The sequence below is a fragment of the Nomia melanderi genome, chromosome 8 (assembly GCF_051020985.1).
Source record: "Nomia melanderi isolate GNS246 chromosome 8, iyNomMela1, whole genome shotgun sequence".
Taxonomy (NCBI): domain Eukaryota; kingdom Metazoa; phylum Arthropoda; class Insecta; order Hymenoptera; family Halictidae; genus Nomia; species Nomia melanderi.
This window is the reverse complement of record NC_135006.1, coordinates 16981351-16999928: the sequence shown is the minus strand read 5'-3', so window position 1 is coordinate 16999928 and position 18578 is coordinate 16981351. Positions and strand designations below refer to the sequence as shown.

The following is an 18578-nucleotide window of genomic DNA, read 5'->3' as shown; positions in this document are numbered from 1 at the left end:
AACTGTAGATAAATTTAGAATACTTCCTGTTAGCAATTTGTTTACATCAGAAGATATTTCAAGCGATATTACAAGAAAATGATGAACAAAATACAAAGTACATACTAAAGGAGAATAAAATTGATTTCCACATTCAATATAGTATGTAATAATGGGCCCAAAACTTTGAGAAAATTAATTGATATTAACAAAATTCGTAGAAAAGAAAAGGATAATTGGTATGTACTATCTGAATATAATAAAAACAAAAATTATTGAATGTGGAATTTAATGACTTAACCAAGGTTTCGGGAGTGAAGGATACAAACGATCAGTTAGGAGTTTAGGTCACTTAATTCATTTTTGGATGATTACCTAGAAAATGCATTGATTCATTGAAATACTCGAGCCGATTAGTGGACACTCGAAGTGGCACCCGCGGTCGTTGCTGTAATCACAACAAAATCAGTTGTGCCAACAACAAACTTATAGTACTCCAGCCCTAAAAGCCTTAGTTAAAGGTTTTAGGATGTTAATGTTTATACTTATTGCTGCAGCTCCTATGCCATAAAATTGATGTAACATTAAACATAATTTTGGCACGCTTCAATTATTTTATTTACTACACTTATTTAATTTGTTACTGTTGGGGGGATAATAATTTAAAAGAGAAATTAGTTTAAAAAACAAGTCAATTTAATGAGAAGATCACTTGTTGCTTTACAAAACCACTGATTATACATAAACATTTTTCCTTTGTATATACATTTTGAAACTACATCAATTGTAAATACATATCTAGCTTGTAAAAAATTTTAGTAGCCTATCATTTTATACTTTCATATGAAACGTAAAAATATATAGAAGTGAAACATATTCCAATATTTAAGCGCTATAACTATTTAATTTGTATACATATTCATTAACTCCATTGCTTGCCAGAAAACTATTTCTAGATATGATTGCCACCTAAATTTACATTTGAATTCTGACTGCTTACAATTTTAAGAAATTGTGGGCAGAAGGTATTATTAGAATAATGTATATAATTTTGCAAAACAAAATTATTAAGAAATAAACCTATAAATAAACCTGCATTCTAGAAAATATTTGGTAGTATATAAAGCATATAATTAAAATTGATATTTTTAATTGAAACACAAATTGTACTTCTGTCTTCACACTATTTTAATCTCCAAAAAGATGTTTTCCAAGTTCCATCATACGATGATTTCTGCAAACAGTTAAAGCTCCACATTTCTTCAGAACAGAAGCAACATTTTGATCTGCTTTAACTAAATGACATAAAAGATCTTCAAAAGCAGATTTCACATTTGGTTGAAGGCTTCCTGATTTTACTTTCTTAAGAGTTTCAATAATTTCTTCAGCCCAGCCTGACTCAAGAGCAAACTGTGATAGCCATGGAACTACTTGTAAAACTCCAGCCATTGTTTGCATTCCAAGAAACCATAGTTCCATGATTTCCATCCATCTTTCTTTGTATAGAATAGAAACAACGAGTTCAGTTGGATCGTTACTTTCATCAATTATGTATGCATCCCAGAGGAACCTTATTGTAGCTTGAATATACCGACATATAGAGAAATCATTCTTTTTAATACGTTTTGCCTGTTGTTTCAACAACAACAATCCCAAAACTGCTAAATGTCCATGCAGAACTAAATTTTCTGGAATTTGTTTCAGTTCTGGAAGATTATTGAACATAAATTTCAATAAAGAAACAAATGTTGCTGACTCTTCCACTAGCTTTGGTTCTAATACAGTAATGTTCATCAAAACATTGCATGCAGAAACCATAGCTGTTCTTGAATCTTTCATTGCTTCTGATGCGTAAAGTTCTAAATCTTCTCCCTTTTCTGCTTCTTTTAATGCCTTCAATCTTTCTGATCTTGGAACCGGTGGTTTTTTATAATGAACAATTGTCCAATGATAGGATAAACACTCGAATAAAACTTCTTCCTGTTTATGTCGAAGTAAAATTTTTCTAGCATCTTCTTCAACAGCTAAGTAACACAAAGCTGGTAATAACAATCTTAAAACATCAATTTCGCTTAAAGGATCATGTATAACTGGTTCTTCTGATGATGTTCCTTCATCACTTTTTGCTTTAGCATTTGTTTTAGCTTTCTCTGCTAATTTTCTATTGCGATAAGCATAAAACGTATCATTAGCTACTGTCAAAACATAAGGCAAAACTGCATAAATCTGTGGACGCATAGCTTTAGTTTCCTGGGCTAGCCAGGCTGCCAATACCCTTACCACAGCACAAATAAATACTCGTTCTTTAATATCTGTCAACTCTTTCATTTTAGAGACTGCTGTGAGTAAACCTATAATTGCAGCAAATGCTCCTTTCAATGCTGTATACAGAGACTGTTTTTCTTTCTCTTCTAGGTCTAACTGGTCAGTAGTAATGTAAGTAAGAGAAATTTCAAGAATAACAAAGCAAGATGTAATTAAATCAACATTTGCCATGACAGATTTAATTTGTTTTCCTTCTAATTGCATTCTAACTTCGATAGATGCCAATTGAATTAAGAGTAAAAAGAATACTTTTGGTTTTTCTTTATCTAACAATGTCCACTCAGCTCCCAATAAATCCATCATCACAGAAGCAAGTTTCAATGCTGGATCACGTTGATTTTTACCAATTTTTGACCCAAGAATATCTGACAAGCCCTTATGAATGCTAAATGGCCAAGATTCATCTTTAGCAGTTTCATTAACAACATCTCTTCTACAAGACATCAATAAAGCTTGTAAAATTGTGCATAATTCAAATTTTCTTTCAGTATGATCTGTTTCGAAGTCTAAAGCAATTTTATTTATAATAGCATGGAAAGGTGCATTATCATTTGCATCCCAAGCTTCTGGGCCGAATCTTCCAACTAACATAACTAAAATATTTAACGCCTGATCTGTTTGAAAGCTCTTTTCTGAGTAAATATCACACATTTTTGATATTGCTTTCTGTTCAAGCAAAGTTTTCTGTCCTGGAGGATATTGTGCAATACTTTGCAAACATGCATATGCCTCACTGACAATAATTAACATGTCATCAGCTGCATCTTCATCAACTTGGGAAACAATTTCAAGCAATGCAGGTACGTGAGCAATCATATCTGGATGAGAAGCTAATTCTGGTTCTCCACAAAATGCAGAAAGTATAGATAATGCTACAGATTTATACACTTGCGGAGGACAATCTACAGGAACTGTTTGAGTAGATAATAATTTTTTTATAAACTTGGACCCAATAGCTTCAAATAATATCTTTTTAATTGCAGGTGTACAATCCTTGCTGTCCACCAATTTTGTGACCATAAAAAGAGCAGCAAATTTTTCTGAATCATTTTCAACAGTTTTTAAAATAGCTACGCACTTCTTCACACTTTCTGGGATACTCATTTTTGTGGTTTATTTATCAGAATTACTGTAATCAGATACTTCTGTTATCGGTTCGTCGAATGTATTGATAACTTGGTTTTCTTTTATAACAACGATACTTTTGACAAGGCTCACAGGTTCTCGATTAGACAAATAATTATTTCTGAAGAGTTCAACAAGGTTTCACCAAGGATTGCATCTTTCACATGGCACAGCCAAAAGCCAACTGGCAGTACTCCCAGAACGAACCCCTTGAAACTAGCCTTGCCCTTTGACACACTCACTTAGCAGGATAAAAATAAAGTTGTACCACCACAAACGTTATTCCACAAACATGAGTACATTACCACCCAATGGATTATTGCCAGTATAAGGTTAATGACGTTTTATAATACCTCACATATATTACAAAAGTATAATAGATAAACCACCAGTGAATTATACTGCTTCTTCTTAAACTTAAAGGGAAACGAGTCTAAAAATTCTTTATGTCGATTTGTTTGCAAAATTTCATCAGAAAATTACTTCACACTCGTACGTTTTTTCTAATACGTTTCAAGCATAACCTTTTTCTAAAGTAGCGCACTGTACGCGAGTTTTTCAAGAGTAGATGCACACAGTACGCTCGAGCTGGTATCTCAAGATCGTGAAAACTTTCAGTAACGTGCTCGCAAGCTTTTTCTACGTTATGTCGAGCGTCTGGACAGTACCAGTAGGATCGGTCGAAAATAACCGTCCGAGAGAAAGCTCTATATCAGGGAGTCGGCTCGTGTTACACAGAGGCTTCTATTTTCGTGCGATCTTCATATCCGAACGGAAGTGAAAGAGGGTAGATATGAACATAATCATCAGAAAACTTCTTGAAAATATACAAAAAATAATAACAAAAATATAGACGAAGCAAATGAATGACTGACACAAATGTGACCTTTCATATATTTCTAATACTGGATCAAAGATTCATTTCGCGCACTCTGTGGAAAGAAACGCATACGCCTACATATTTCTGGTGTCCTGAGTGATACTGATCGTTTTTATGCACGACATTACTTAAAATATATTAGCGTACCTTTCGACACGTTTGACTGTCGCCCTTCCTAGTCTCGATGAGTGTATTGTCCAAATCGAAAAACACAGCGCTTATAGTTACATTCGATGAACAAAGGTGCTTCTTATGGAAAGTCGCCATTGTTATTGCAAAGGTGAATATGCTGTTGTTAATCCAACGATGCTTCAACGAGGAATCGCGCATAAAAACATATGATGATGTTCATAGAACAGCTCCCCTTCCGAGAACACTTTGGGGAGGGATATGCAATTATTTCGATAGTAAGACGTCGCAACGGACTGCATCCGTCTTGTCTCGACCTAATACCCTTCGTTCCTGACCTTTTTCTCTTCCTTGATTTCCGTCTCCGATCATCGAACGAAGAGACATCTTTGATAGAAATGTACATCGTTGATCGTCGATAAACACGCGATCTAATTTTTAGTTTTAACCACGTGAACAATCTACTATTACCAATAGAGTTCAATAGAAATTTAAATATAACATTTTTTTTTTTACTGATTGGACAACTTTTTTTTTAATATAAAAGACACCTAAACATACTTATTAATCGTAATATATTAATGCTTCGTTGTATTAAGATTAACGGATTTAAAAGAGATTTTTTCAAGTAAATTATCATCGTTGATAGTTTACATAGCAAATTCGTGCTAGCCAACCCACTTTTCGTAGAAATGTAACAGAAGTGCACACAAAGTACGCGCATCTACATTTTTTTAAACTTTAAATTCAAAATTTTTATAGCTACATATTCGGGCAAGTCTCCTCTATTTTCTACGACAAATTTTTTACAAAAACCCAGTTTTTTCGAAAACTGATCCAGCAATTTGGTTTACGGATCCGTATCTAGGGTAAGGAACTCTATGAGGACCATCTAGTGGCTATTACAAAACAAAAATCGTGTTCCACAGTGTAATACATATATTTTTAAATGGCGCTGCAATCAGTGATATGATATTTTGGCGCAAAGTTAACACTTGCTTTGAATCTACAATTTTTATTTTATTGAGCAAAACATCGTTCGTTTATAATAACAAATATTTTATCAGAAAATGACAGCAACAGCTACTACAGCCACACTTCACGAAGGTGAAGAAGAATTAGAGGACTATAATGCACAGGCGAAATTAATAAAAGCTATCGAGGTAAGTAAAGTTTGTAACCTTTTTTCGCGTTCTTTTAATTACGTTTCTTAAGATGTTTTTACAAAGTTATGTACATTACTTGAAATTTATGATTTCGTACATCACATATTAAATATATCTTTTTTTCTTTTTTTCAGAGAAATGGCATAACAGCAGGGGATATTAAAAAACTGGAGGAAGCAGGTTTCTATACTGTAGAAGCTGTAGCATATGCTCCTAAAAAGCAACTAATTGCCATAAAGGGTATTAGTGAAGCCAAAGCAGATAAGATATTGCAAGAAGCCTCAAAATTGGTTGTGATGGGGTTTAAAAGTGCCACCGAAATCCATCAAACTCGATCAAATATTGTATTTGTAACAACAGGTTCCAGTGAATTAGATAGGTTGTTGGGCGGTGGTATAGAGACTGGTTCCATTACAGAAATTTTTGGAGAATTTAGGTCAGGGAAAACTCAATTATGTCATACACTTGCAGTTAATTGTCAATTACCTATAGATATGGGTGGTGCAGAAGGAAAATGTCTTTATATTGATACAGAAGGAACTTTCAGACCTGAAAGATTAATTGCTGTTGCAGAAAGATATAAAATCGCAGGCGATTCTGTTTTAGATAATGTAGCATGTGCCAGAGCTTATAATACAGATCATCAGACACAGTTATTAATTCAAGCTAGTGCTATGATGATAGAATCCAGATATGCATTATTAATAGTAGACAGTGCAACTGGTCTTTATCGAACAGATTATTCTGGAAGAGGAGAATTAAGTGCTAGACAACTCCATTTAGCAAGGTTTCTTAGAATGTTATTACGTATAGCTGATGAACATGGTGTTGCTGTTGTTATAACCAATCAAGTTATGGCCCAAGTTGACGGTGCAGCAAGTATGTTTGGTGGAGATCAAAAAAAACCAATTGGTGGTCACATTTTAGCACATGCAAGCACTACCAGGCTATATTTACGTAAAGGAAGGGGAGAAACAAGAATATGTAAAATATATGGTTCACCTTGTTTGCCTGAAAGTGAAGCAATGTTTGCCATCAATGCAGATGGAATTGGAGATGTTAAGGAATAATACTACATTTGTTTTTTGTAAATATATTTTTTTACATGGTATTCAGAGGAGATGTGATATTTTGATTACTAAATAACATTGAATAAGGAATAAAGTTAACTTAGTTAAATAGTTACCATATACCATATAAGGAAAAGTTAAGTAAAAGAGACAATTATAAATAATAGTAATATTAATGATAATAGGAATAATAATAGTTTAGTTTATTTGTAAAATGTTTTATAATAAATAAAAATTTTTACAGAATATATGCAATACTGGGAATAAAAAATTTTTAAATTATCTTTGCTTCTTAAATTTCTTATATACGTATGTATTTGTATTTTTCGTTATTAAGTAAACATTATTTATAAAAGATGTTTTTTTAAACCAACAAAAGCGAGATAAATTTTAATACGATAAGAATTGATAAGGTTAAAAGATAAGGTTTATTACTACAAGGAACATTGTGGGGGAAAAATTAGAAAATCGGAAAGTGTTCAAGCGTGTTGTTCCATATTGATCACGGTAAAGTATAGATAGACTTTTTGTTACATTTCAGAACTAGATTACGTAGGAAATTTTAGTATGACCATTATATTATAGCTATTTTGTATTATCGTAAATTGTCATGTTTCATTCGTACATGCGGATTTTTCGTCCGCGGATGATCGTTTTGAAAAAAATATTTCGGAATTTCTCGCGACCTTCTTCTATTAGTGTTTATTTGAAAAAAGATCATACCGAACCGTTTTCGTTGTTAAATAGAAAAATTGAACGTTTAAAAAAAAATTATAATTTGTGGTGGGTTATACTGTAAATGATTTGTGTAACTATAGACTACATATACTCCACATTACAAGTACATATTTGCATGGTTGTTTCTTGTAAATTGTGTTAACCTCAAATACATTTTATATAATTATTAATTAAGATATAGTAAATACATTCATTTAATTTCATATAAAAATTATAAAGCAGTCTATAGTATATCAATTGTTAAATTCATTAAGTTATAAATTTTAATTTTCACTAAATTCTAGTGTGAGGCAGTTTTCCACAAAAATGAGTGAAGACACTTCTTTATTTACTTTACCGAACAATCAACCGGTAACTGCTTTAGAATGTGAAACTGCATTTAACGCTCTGACAACAAAAGAGAAATTGTATGCACATTACTTAAGTCAAGCTGCATGGAATGGGGGACTTATTGTGTTCATACAAACTTCTCCTGAATCACCATTGATATTTGCACTTTTACATAAAATTTTTATATCTGAAAGTATTGATGAGTTGAAAAAATCTGCAATAGATGCTGGTGTCACCGAAGATGAATTTACAGTAAGTTGATAATATTAAGTTTCCATTTTATGTTTTTGAAAGTAATACATATTCTTTTAAAGTACATATTTATGTTTCTAGGCTTTTCTAGTATATAGTTGTGGAATATTTGCAAATTCCGGTAATTATAAGTCTTTTGGTGATAGTAAAATAATTCCCAAATTGCCTAAAGACAAATTTGGAACCATAGTAAAAGTTTCTAAAGCATATAAAGATAATTCTAAAACCATTGATGACATTTGGAATAAAATCGGAGATATTACCTACCTGATAAGAGGAAAATTGAAATCTTTAGGGCTAGGTGACAAAGGTGTAACTACTTATTTCTCTGAAAATTGTACAGATAAAGATGCTGAATTGGTCAATGAATTTATGCAAGAAAAAGGATTGGAATCGTATAATGCAAGATGTTTTAAAACAGTAACTTCAGACAACATGAATTTGTATGAAGTCAGATTAGCTTCTGCAAAAACTGATACAGATCCTAAGATTACATTATCAGAGGAAATTTTTAAAAATAATAAATTTAAGATTACAAGGGGGGATTATAGCAAACTGTTAAATGCAGTTATTGATAATCTAGAGAAAGCAACAGAATATGCTGCAAACGAAACTGAGAAAAATATGTTGAATAAGTACATAGATCACTTTAAAACAGGATCCTTACAGGATCATAAAGATGGTTCTCGATTCTGGATCAAAGATAAAGGACCAGTTATAGAAACTTACATTGGGTTTATTGAAACTTACAGAGATCCTGCTGGCCAAAGAGGAGAATTTGAAGGATTTGTAGCAATGGTAAATAAAGAAATGTCTGAGAAATTTGCTTCCTTAGTGATCAATGCAGAAAAGTTTATACCAAAACTTCCTTGGGGTACAGATTTTGAAAAGGATGAATTTCTAAGACCTGACTTTACATCCTTAGATGTTTTAACATTTTCTGGATCTGGAATTCCTGCTGGAATAAATATTCCAAACTATGATGAAATTAGACAATCAGAGGGATTTAAAAATGTATCTCTTGGAAATGTAATTCCTGCAAATATGAAGCTAGAAGTGATACCATTTTTATCTGAGGGTGATCAAACTCTGATGAATACCTACAGAATTACCAGTTTTGAAGTACAAGTGGGTTTACACGAACTGCTTGGTCACGGAACTGGTAAATTATTAAGACAATTAGGACCTGACTCATATAATTTTGATAAAGGAAATGTAAAAAATCCTTTAACTGGAGAAGTAATAAATAAATTTTTCTTACCGGGTGAAACATATGATTCGAAATTTGGTCCAATGGGATCATCTTACGAAGAATGTAGAGCAGAAGCTGTTGGATTATACCTATCCTTAGAGAAAGATGTTCTGAGTATATTTGGACATGAAGGGTCTAAAGCAGATGACGTAATATATGTGAATTGGTTATCACTTTTGTGGAATGGTTGTGCAAAAGCTTTAGAAATGTATCAACCATCTACTAAAAAGTGGCTGCAAGCTCATTCTCAAGCTAGATATGTTTTACTTAGAGTATGCATAGAAGCTGGTGATAATTTTGTTAATGTAATTGAATCTGAGCCGGGTAAAAATTTATTATTAACCGTAGATAGGTCTAAGATTCAGACTGTTGGAAAAAAAGCAATTGGAAATTTCTTAACGAAATTACAAATTTACAAAAGCACGGGCGATCTTGAAGCAGCTAAAGAAATGTATGAAAAATATAGTGAAGTACCTGACACAGGACTTCATCCATGGGCACGTTGGAGAGATATAGTTCTTGCCCATAAAGAACCCCGCAAAATATTTGTACAATCAAACACATTTGTAAACGGTATCTACTTAAATTATTACTCTTAATTATTATACAATTTTTCAATTATTCTAATTCAGGTGTTCATGATACAGGTTCTAATGGAGTAGAGTTGAAGAATTATGAACCTACTTTTGTTGGATTGATACAGTCTTGGATGGAAAGATTCCCCTCCCCAGAAACTTCACAAACTCTTATTGAACTTTGGGAGAAAGATAAAGAACATTTTACAATTGAAACTAATTAATTCAGTTATTAATAATATTACTTACTGTTACATTATCGTTTATACTACATGTGCTATAATAATATGTGTATATATGTATAAACAACATACATACACTTTACAAAGATTAGCTATAGTTTCTTTTTTCAATACTTTGGAGTAATTTTGTAAAAAAAATAAATTTTACATTTAATTATCTGTGCGTAATATTTATTTTTCAACTAAAAATTTCGTTCCTTATTATAATTTTCAATAGTTAATGTAACCGCTGTGATTTTGTGAAAAAATATTGTGCATTGCCAATTATTTTCTTAATAAAATTTTAATGATCTCTGATACATTACTGTTTTTACGTTAATTATAGTATCTATGGGACAGAGTGGTAAAATTGCGCATGTGCATTATTCGCCGGATTGGCGGGAAAATCCTGAAGAACGTAGTTTAGGAAGCAAAATGGTGTCTGAAGAGGTGTTAATTTCGTGTTTTTGTAATTTAGGTTGTGATGTTCCAGATAAACCCATCGTTGATAAATGTAAGTTATTTATTAAATCAATTCCTCATAATATTAAGTTGTTAATATTGTTCCTTGTGTAAATGGATTTATCTGCAATTGTTGATTGACAGACTTTCTGACAAGTGAAGTTGAAATAAGCTTAAAATACTGATATACGTTTATTATATTTAATAATTAATGTAATCTTATGTACCATTACACATTTTTTTAATCTTGTAGTATACTTCCAATATACTCAAACACAGAAGTATTTTTTATAACCTTATCAAAAGAATATTTCCAACACTGTAGTGAATGTTCATGTCCTCTCAAAACACATGTATATAGTTATGATTTGCATGAAGTTTTTAATGTGTAAGTTTTACTTTTACTTAAGAACAAATATTTTTAATTAGGCCTTCAACTTTGTCATGATTATGACATCAATGAAGAAACGTTTGTTGAATTATGGGTAGCATATAGTGTTCCACGATCTTTGAATATTGACCCAACTCTTGATGATCTTAATAAAATGGAAAATGAAGAGTTAAAAAAAAGTAAAACAGAATTTACTGAATCGATTGAACATGCAGTTTCAACTATGGCAATTGATAATCAATGTGATGAGGAAATGATGTATCCTTTCATATATTATAGTTATAATTAATAACACTATATTTCTGATGATTGCTATTTATTTTCCTTACATGCGATGGTCATATATTATTATTATTATTATAGTAATGTATTAGATCTATACGGTGCTGGTCAATCTTCATCAAAGGTAAGTTCTTTTCGTTTATTGTTCCACCTCATGATTAAAACCTCCACCTCATGTAATGATTTTTTATTATTAATGTGAAGAATGTTTTTTAATGTACAATAGTCTGTTGTTCATTAAATACCAATTTAAGCGATGTTTATTATTTTTGTAATAAAAGTAATATAAAAATAATTGAACAATTTTAAGCAATAGTTGCATTTGAGTATATATTTAAAAATGATTTCGTTATATATAAATATTTGTTAAGTATGATTGACAATAAGTCCTTAGATTTTCGTTCTACGGCGACCTATTGTTAAACTTTGAACGGGCTACTTTGATGATTTCAAAAGCTGCCTGTTCCCCTTATTCTCTCTTTCAAGAGGGAAAGGTCTCCACCCCTGTAATGGCCTTCCGACATTGTTGCCAGATTTATGAAACTATTCGTTTCGTACAAGTAATATCCTATACTATTACGTAGAGTACAATTTTTCCATAGAAATATTAATACTTTATAAATAATTATTTTATTTATATTGTAGGATATAATCTTTATACACTCTCAATATGTTTACAGCGTACGTTCGATCGCTTTCCGAAATTTACGGCGTGTTTCGTAATATTACGATATAATCTGTATGAAGAATAAATTACATTCATTGTTTCTCATCATAAATGTTAACAAATCGATTGAATAATTCTTTGATTGAAAGGTAAAATGTATGAAATACTAAGGTGTAATTTACACAGACACGTGGTTATAAACGAAAATTCCTACAGGTTTCTTTCTTGTACACGTGTATCCAACAAATTCATTTGAAAGAAAAGTCATTTTTGATAACTTAGAGGTGTTGACGATAATTATAATGAATTATTAGTTGTTCGAGGAACAGTGTAAAACTGTACTGTTGTCGGGACAGGGATACATTCTGTATGAAACCTCAACCTTGGCATTGCAATGATTTACACGCTTTGGCAACACTGTCTCACATTCTTTATGGTCGATCTATGGTCTATAGTAGCAATGACGTAAGATTTCTACCTGTGAATCTAATTCTTCGTGAAACATCTAACTTTCCGTTTAACGAAAGAGAACGAAAAGAATGTTCCTCGGTACTATTTTTCCTTTATTATATAAATTATTGGATTACTCGATTACTTTAACGATTTTCAATGTTTCAGCAGTACAATCAAGTGTAGTATGTACACCAACATAAATGCTTCTGTACTGTAATTTCGTCAGCTTCGAGTTAACCATTTTATACATCCTTTTCTTGTAAATCTTGCTACAGTTTGCATCGTTTATGAATAGAAGCATTTTATTTTCTTAAAATCTTTTCAATCTGTGCAGATCATACTGTATAACAAAATACATCCAACTATAACAGAACATTTCTTTCAATAATTCTTAAATCGTGATTGTTATTTCACGATAACATTTCTTACATTATTTAAAGTTGTTCTTTTACATTTTACCTCTGTTTTATTGTTAAATTAAAAAAATACTTTGTATTTTTCAAGCAATACCAACTAAATCTACCGAAGATTATTCATTAGACCGTTTCGTCTAATATATACAGCTAATATTATTAACTAAACGTTTTCGTAAAAAATGTCTTCGCAATAAAGCACAGATTTTAATCAAGTTACGATCATAATACCATCAGTGGATAAGCATATCGTGGAAATATGGAAACTATTGCTTTGTATTTCGCCAAGCTTACTATCGATGTTAAGCGTTACGAGTACGAGTGAAATTTCCGACGCGATTCCCAGACAGGTGGTTTCTTATCCCGGAGTGAAGCGTCGTTGTAGGATCTTGTCGAGGCACCGTAATTCCCGCCACAAAAATCGTCCAGGTAGATCGCCGCCATTATCCCCTCTTCATTCTCTCTCAGTCTCCCACAAAGGACACGCTCCCATGGAGGGGGATAGTTGGATTCATTCTTATTGGTGGAAAAAAGACAGCGTTCCTTGTTGGAATCTCGTAGAGAGGGATTCTCCTTCCATCTAAGAGAGCTGACCAGATTTCTTCAAAGGGTACGATTTCAGTTTTCAAGGACCCAGACTCCATTATCATCCTGATGCGCGCGTGCGCTCTGGCTCAAGATATTTCCGAAGGAAACGTTGTTCCCTTCGCGTACATTCGTACCGTCTTCGAGTTATTTGAAAATTAATCGTGTACTCGTACGCGGAACGTTCATTCCATTTCACGGGAATCAGTTGATTCCTTGTATTTTCGGTAAAAGTCGTTACATGTGTTCGAATATCTCGATGGCGTCGAGTCGACGACGCCACAGACTGTCAGCGCGTCACGCGGATTCGGAGTGTATCCGTTGAGTGTTTCGCCGGTTCATTGTGGAGTTTGCTTTCGTTCGCGCAACTTGTAAATTGTGATCTTCTACTGTCTTCAACTCTAGGCAATAGTTAGTGCGCAACGGTATGTTATAACGGGTAGGGGGGAAGTGTACGAGGCAGTGCATTATATCTCGAAACGGTCGACCGGAGCGTCGGCCATCATGGAATTCGATTTGTGTGAATTTCATACTCGAAAGTCATTCCGCCAATCGTACAACGCCTCGCGTCACGGCGACCTGTTGCTATTGCTACTGGTTGTTACCGCTACACCGCTACTATCCGCGTTTCGATTCTATACGTTTCTTTTGAAATTTTTCAGTTCGATGTATCGCAGCGTAGCCGCACGTTTTATCTCGCGAATTCGTGTAAAATCAAGCCCCCAAGGAACGGAATGTATGTACCACGCTTCGGGTAAAGGTAGCTTTTTCCAAGTTTCTTCCTCTTTTTTTTTTCTCCTTCTCATTTATGTATCGTACGGACGTCGTCGTTTCGAACGGCATCGTCGAATAGTAGAAATATACGTGTGTATACGCGTCAGAGGAATTTATGGATAACCCCGTGCACTATCTTTTTATACACATGTTTGCATGCGGATCCGTACAAATACGAGTGAGGGTAACACGGTGTGCGTGGAGGAGAGAGAGAAAGAAACTCAGTCGTAATGCTCTGTGTGGATGCACGCGCGCGCGAGCGCGTGAATGTCGTCGACCGTTCCGTTGAGTCCTGAGCGTCGCGTCGTTACAACCTGTTGCTTCAACCGTGTCGCATGCTGCTTGCGATGTAGCTGGTTTCTTCCCCGAGATTTCTCACGCTAACTCTCTTTCCTCGTTGAACCGAATAATTCGACGAAGGTAGTACACGATTCGTTCTCGAAATCGATAATTTTTTTTTCTTTTTTTTTTCTTTGGCTGGTTGGCTGCTACATCAGATTTCCTACTAGTAATATTTTCTTCGTACAGATACGTATATACCGATAGATGCGCACGTATTTGTCCTCTGTGTTCCTCGGTATGTGTGCACGGTGTATACGTGTGCTTCGAGCGTTACTGTCTGTACACGATACGGATTCTTTTGAAATCACACAACACACAGGCGCGCGCGCGCACACGCACATATATTCTACGTCCTCGGTGTCGAGTATTTTCTTTGGGTTACGGTTCACGTTGGTTAGGAAGACTCGAATTCTCTTTATCGAATAGTTTCAGTGGAACAGTATTTCGTGAGTCAGGTATATTCCGGGTACTATTATCTTGCGTTCTTCGAAATGCACGATAATGGAGCGATTAAATATGGTCGCACGAGAGACCACGGTTGGTTGCATATTCTTTTTAATTGCTCCGCGCGATGGAAATGGGTAATACAAACATTAGTTTTCTTGAACGATACTTGGCCTGGAAGATTGATTCCTTAGGGAGTCGCTCGCGTCTACTAATTAAGTGCAATTGACCAACAACGGCTGTTCTATCTCACACATCTCTCTCTCTCTCTCTTTCTCTGTCTTTCCCCCGTTTCCACTCTCAGTATTTGTTTGAATTTTTTCACGCTTTTCGTTGGGTCTGTACAAGTCATTCAAAAAACTTTGAAAGCTTCTTCAGAAAAGAAAGGGAGGGGAGAAAGCGAATCGATGTCAACGTCGAAAAATCGATTCAAGTCCCAACGGATTATTTGTGTGGATGGCCGGTTATATAGAACCGTGTCTGGTAAAAGCTTTGCGTTATTTCCCACGGTATCTTTGTTGAACAGTGGAGCGAAAGATTGCCAGGGGCGGCTAGTTTTGCAGGGAGAGGGATAGAAGGAGAAATAGTCTTCCCGGCTCGCTGTGTTATTCGTTAGGCATGATTGGTGTAGAGGAGAGGGGAGGAGGAGGAGGGGCAGGCAGAGCCTAGCTTGTGCGGTGAGCGACCCAAAGTTTTACATGATCTGGTACAGCAAGTATCGTACGAATGAATTTCCCCAACGTTTCTGGCCTCTCCTTCGGAGCGAAACTTATGTAACGTACGATTTCGTGAGTGTAATTGCAGATATTTTCTTTGACTCACTTTCCCGAACACGGAGAGTCGTACTCGAACGAATATCGGTAGTAACGGAGACGCCGAGTGAACGTACCAGCACAATGTAAGACGCACGAGAAAGGGGAAGGAAAGTTGAAATTCGTTTAGCGGGCGAACCAGTCGGTAATTTTGAAAAGAAAAATGGCGGAAGGGGGAATCGGCGGATTACGGGCCGAAGAAAGCATCTCTTTATTCAAATTTAATAGTATCGAACGCGAATTACAAGAAATGGTCTGAACTTGATTGAAATAATACGTAATAAAGCGAGCGCCGAGAACGGTCAGGTTAACAACAGTTAACCCTCCTTGTTGCGTTGAACTCCTGAACAGAAGCTACCGTAACTATTTATATTCCTTCACTGTAGCGTTATCGGTTCAAGATCTTTTCTGCGTTCGTCCCGAGGTATATTCTTTTCGAAAATTACTGACGATCGGCGGTCGATGGTAACCGGAGAAGAGGGAATAGGAGAGCAACGAACAGGACATACCTAAATTTGCCAAATGAGTGAAGGTCTAGTGCACAGATGATCGAATTGTGACTAGATCCACACTCATTAAGCACGTTTAGAGTTCTACAACGGTTTCATTGGCGATTCCAAAGAATTTTGCCTTTTCCTTTGAATACGGGAATCCTCCACGTATGCTGAAGAACTGTACAAACCGAGGACTATGCAAAACAGATGATTCCATAGACGAGTATGAATGTGGTGCACGTTTTACTTCACTTCGTGACTAGATACATACTCGTCTACGGTGGTCTGTTTTTCTCTCGGGACATTGTACACGACAGATTTTCTAGATTTCCCATTTCCAGGAAAATCCCCCCCTCCCCTGTTCGTTTTTCATTGGTTTATCTCATTTCGTCTCCTTTGTTTTCTTTTCAAGCAAACTAAGAGGGTGAGAAGTCCCACAGAAGAGACGGAGAGCATCAGTAAAATACGAGCGGTGAGCCAAACATTTACGCCATCAACCTATACATCGAAAGCGTAAGCAAACATTACTTTGAAGCGTCAGATGATGCAGGCCTTTTTATTGCGTTGAATCAGAAATAATCGGTCGAAAGCGAAATCAATCAGTAAGAATGAAAGAGTATGAGTGATAAAAATTCTAAAGATTAATGGCAAACCTTGTTTGTAACAATAATGAGAAATATATTGGCAGATATTTTCGAAGAAAAAAACTTGTTTACGATTCAACGCAGTAGCACGTTTAACAACGGTGAAATGTGATTGAACTTGTTTTTATTTATTGTTACAGAAACGTTCCTAATCGTGCCCCCAGTACTAATGTTAGAGGTAAAGTTCTCTTGTACTTTGGTCCAAATGTGGGGAGTTGGAAGAATCGGAGCGAACAAGATGTATCCATTAGTAAAGCCGATAATTATCACGTACCTAAAGATGCGGTTTACATGTATGAAATGTTGTCTAAACAAGGGGCCGCTCTTAGTAGCAGCTGTGAAAGTTTTGGTGAACGGCTCTGCCATATTTGGAACGAAATGGGGCCCACTAATTCAAACATGCGTTACGTGAGAAACGTGTCGTCTGTGAGCCAAGTTCCGTTTAGAACATGGGGCAGAATATCAACCACTATCGATAAATCAGCCGGTAATAAAATCGTTACTTTGGAAGGCTGCAGAAGATCAAAAGGCGACAACAATGCCCCCTTTGTCCGGTTAGATCTCAGTGGAATTAAACACTATTCAGTTTTCCCCGGGCAAATAATTGCGGTAGAAGGTACCAATACGGCGGGAAATGCTTTATTGGCGAAAGAATTATTTGTACAGGGTTACGCGCCGTTTGTCGATGCTCCGAAGTTAACCGGAGATTTGAGAGTATACGTTGCAGTTGGACCGTTCACACCGTCCGACAATTTGAACTACCAACCCTTGTGGGATTTAATGGAACGTGTCGCGGAAGATGAACCAAATATTTTAATATTAATTGGACCGTTTATCGATTACACGCATTCCGAAATTAAAAAGTGTACCTTAAAGGACACTTACCAAGACTTTTTTGATAAAATTTTATCGAGACTTTTGCAGTGCTTGCAAGGGTACATCGTTTGTTATTAAATATTATACTAATATTTATTTATTTTGTAACTATTATTAATCTTTGCAAAGTAGGAAACGTACGCGGGTTGTATTAGTACCTTCGAACCGTGACGTCCATCATGATCCGGTTTATCCGACACCAGAGTTTACCATTTATACGAATAAACTTGGATCGAATGCTTCGTGTTTGTATCCAATGCCGGATCCGTGTATCATAAACGTGGATGGTTTGCAAATAGGGATGACTTCGGTCGATATCGTTAGACATTTGGGACAGCATGAAGTATCGTAAGTTGAATGCAAGAATGACAGAATAATTCAGTTAGGATTTGAATGTAACGTACGATCTTTTTTAGGAATACACCTGGCATGGATAGGTTAGCTCGTTTAGCTAATCACGTGTTATCACAAAGTACATTCTATCCCTTGTATCCACCTTTCGCCAGTTTGAATCTTGATACAATCTTATGGAAAAAGTATGGTTGCTTCGAACGTCAACCACACATAATGATATTACCCTCCGACATCAAATACTACTGCAAAGTAGTGAACGAATGTCTCGTTTTGAATCCGGAACGTTTGCAAAAGTATACGTATGCGAAACTTTGCATACGACCAAATAGTAATGGGAAATGGAGTCCACACAATGTGTCCTGCGAGATTGCTAAAGTTTAAGAATTCTCGTCGAAATATTTTTTCAACATTCCAGCAAAATTCATTTTCAACACACTGAAATATAAGAAATAAATGTGATTTTATTAGGATTTTATTTGATTTGAAATATATTTAATAAAAAGAGTATTAGATAGTCGATAGTTTATGATTCTTCGAAACTGT

General features: G+C 34.9%; 4 protein-coding genes across 10 annotated transcripts; 3 read left to right on the top strand and 1 right to left on the bottom strand.

Moving 5' to 3' along the window:
- Positions 1-653: 653 nt before the first annotated feature.
- On the bottom strand, positions 654-3408 carry Neurochondrin (neurochondrin). Its single transcript, XM_031990768.2, has one exon. It carries the CDS (start codon positions 3406-3408, stop codon positions 1168-1170), a length of 2241 nt encoding a protein of 746 aa, XP_031846628.1. The 3' UTR covers positions 654-1167.
- Positions 3409-4066: 658 nt separating this feature from the next.
- LOC116433073 (DNA repair protein RAD51 homolog 1) lies at positions 4067-6892 on the top strand. Of its 2 annotated transcripts, none has more exons than XM_076370077.1 (3): positions 4067-4216; positions 5506-5601; positions 5739-6892. In XM_076370077.1, exons 2-3 carry the CDS (start codon positions 5509-5511, stop codon positions 6672-6674), a joined length of 1029 nt encoding a protein of 342 aa, XP_076226192.1. In that variant the 5' UTR covers positions 4067-4216; positions 5506-5508; the 3' UTR covers positions 6675-6892. The 2 variants fall into 2 exon arrangements, with proteins under 2 accessions (XP_076226192.1, XP_031846636.1); XM_031990776.2 differs by lacking the exon at positions 4067-4216 and adding an exon at positions 4881-5307.
- Positions 6893-6970: 78 nt separating this feature from the next.
- Positions 6971-10222, top strand: DppIII (dipeptidyl peptidase 3). 6 transcript variants are annotated; one of them, XM_031990763.2, is made up of 4 exons: positions 6971-7181; positions 7697-7994; positions 8076-9819; positions 9894-10222. In XM_031990763.2, the coding sequence occupies exons 2-4, from the start codon at positions 7719-7721 to the stop codon at positions 10043-10045; spliced, it is 2172 nt and encodes a 723-aa protein (XP_031846623.1). In that variant the 5' UTR covers positions 6971-7181; positions 7697-7718; the 3' UTR covers positions 10046-10222. The 6 variants fall into 6 exon arrangements, with proteins under 6 accessions (XP_031846623.1, XP_031846627.1, XP_076226190.1 ...); XM_031990767.1 differs by having other exon boundaries at positions 7171-7239; XM_076370075.1 differs by lacking the exon at positions 6971-7181 and adding an exon at positions 7202-7226.
- A 156-nt stretch (positions 10223-10378) lies between these two features.
- Positions 10379-18542, top strand: DNApol-alpha73 (DNA polymerase alpha subunit B). The gene is made up of 7 exons (XM_031990769.2): positions 10379-10556; positions 10934-11153; positions 11259-11301; positions 16574-16674; positions 16946-17740; positions 17814-18029; positions 18098-18542. Exons 1-7 carry the CDS (start codon positions 10394-10396, stop codon positions 18414-18416), a joined length of 1857 nt encoding a protein of 618 aa, XP_031846629.2. The 5' UTR covers positions 10379-10393; the 3' UTR covers positions 18417-18542.
- Positions 18543-18578: the final 36 nt, after the last annotated feature.

Bases quoted from the DNA above. Each gene is read 5' to 3' on its own strand.
- LOC116433073 (XM_076370077.1), top strand. From the start codon at position 5,509: ATGACAGCAACAGCTACTACAGCCACACTTCACGAAGGTGAAGAAGAA. The intron at 5,602-5,738 runs GTAAGTAAAGTT...TCTTTTTTTCAG, and splicing joins AATTAATAAAAGCTATCGAG to AGAAATGGCATAACAGCAGG.
- DNApol-alpha73 (XM_031990769.2), top strand. From the start codon at position 10,394: ATGGGACAGAGTGGTAAAATTGCGCATGTGCATTATTCGCCGGATTGG. The intron at 11,154-11,258 runs GTATCCTTTCAT...TTATTATTATAG, and splicing joins CAATGTGATGAGGAAATGAT to TAATGTATTAGATCTATACG. The intron at 11,302-16,573 runs GTAAGTTCTTTT...TTTCTTTTCAAG, and splicing joins CTGGTCAATCTTCATCAAAG to CAAACTAAGAGGGTGAGAAG.
- DppIII (XM_031990762.1), top strand. From the start codon at position 7,285: ATGTTTCATTCGTACATGCGGATTTTTCGTCCGCGGATGATCGTTTTG. The intron at 7,458-7,696 runs GTGGGTTATACT...ACTAAATTCTAG, and splicing joins AAAAAAAATTATAATTTGTG to TGTGAGGCAGTTTTCCACAA. The intron at 7,995-8,075 runs GTAAGTTGATAA...TTATGTTTCTAG, and splicing joins TCACCGAAGATGAATTTACA to GCTTTTCTAGTATATAGTTG.
- Neurochondrin (XM_031990768.2), bottom strand. From the start codon at position 3,408: ATGAGTATCCCAGAAAGTGTGAAGAAGTGCGTAGCTATTTTAAAAACT.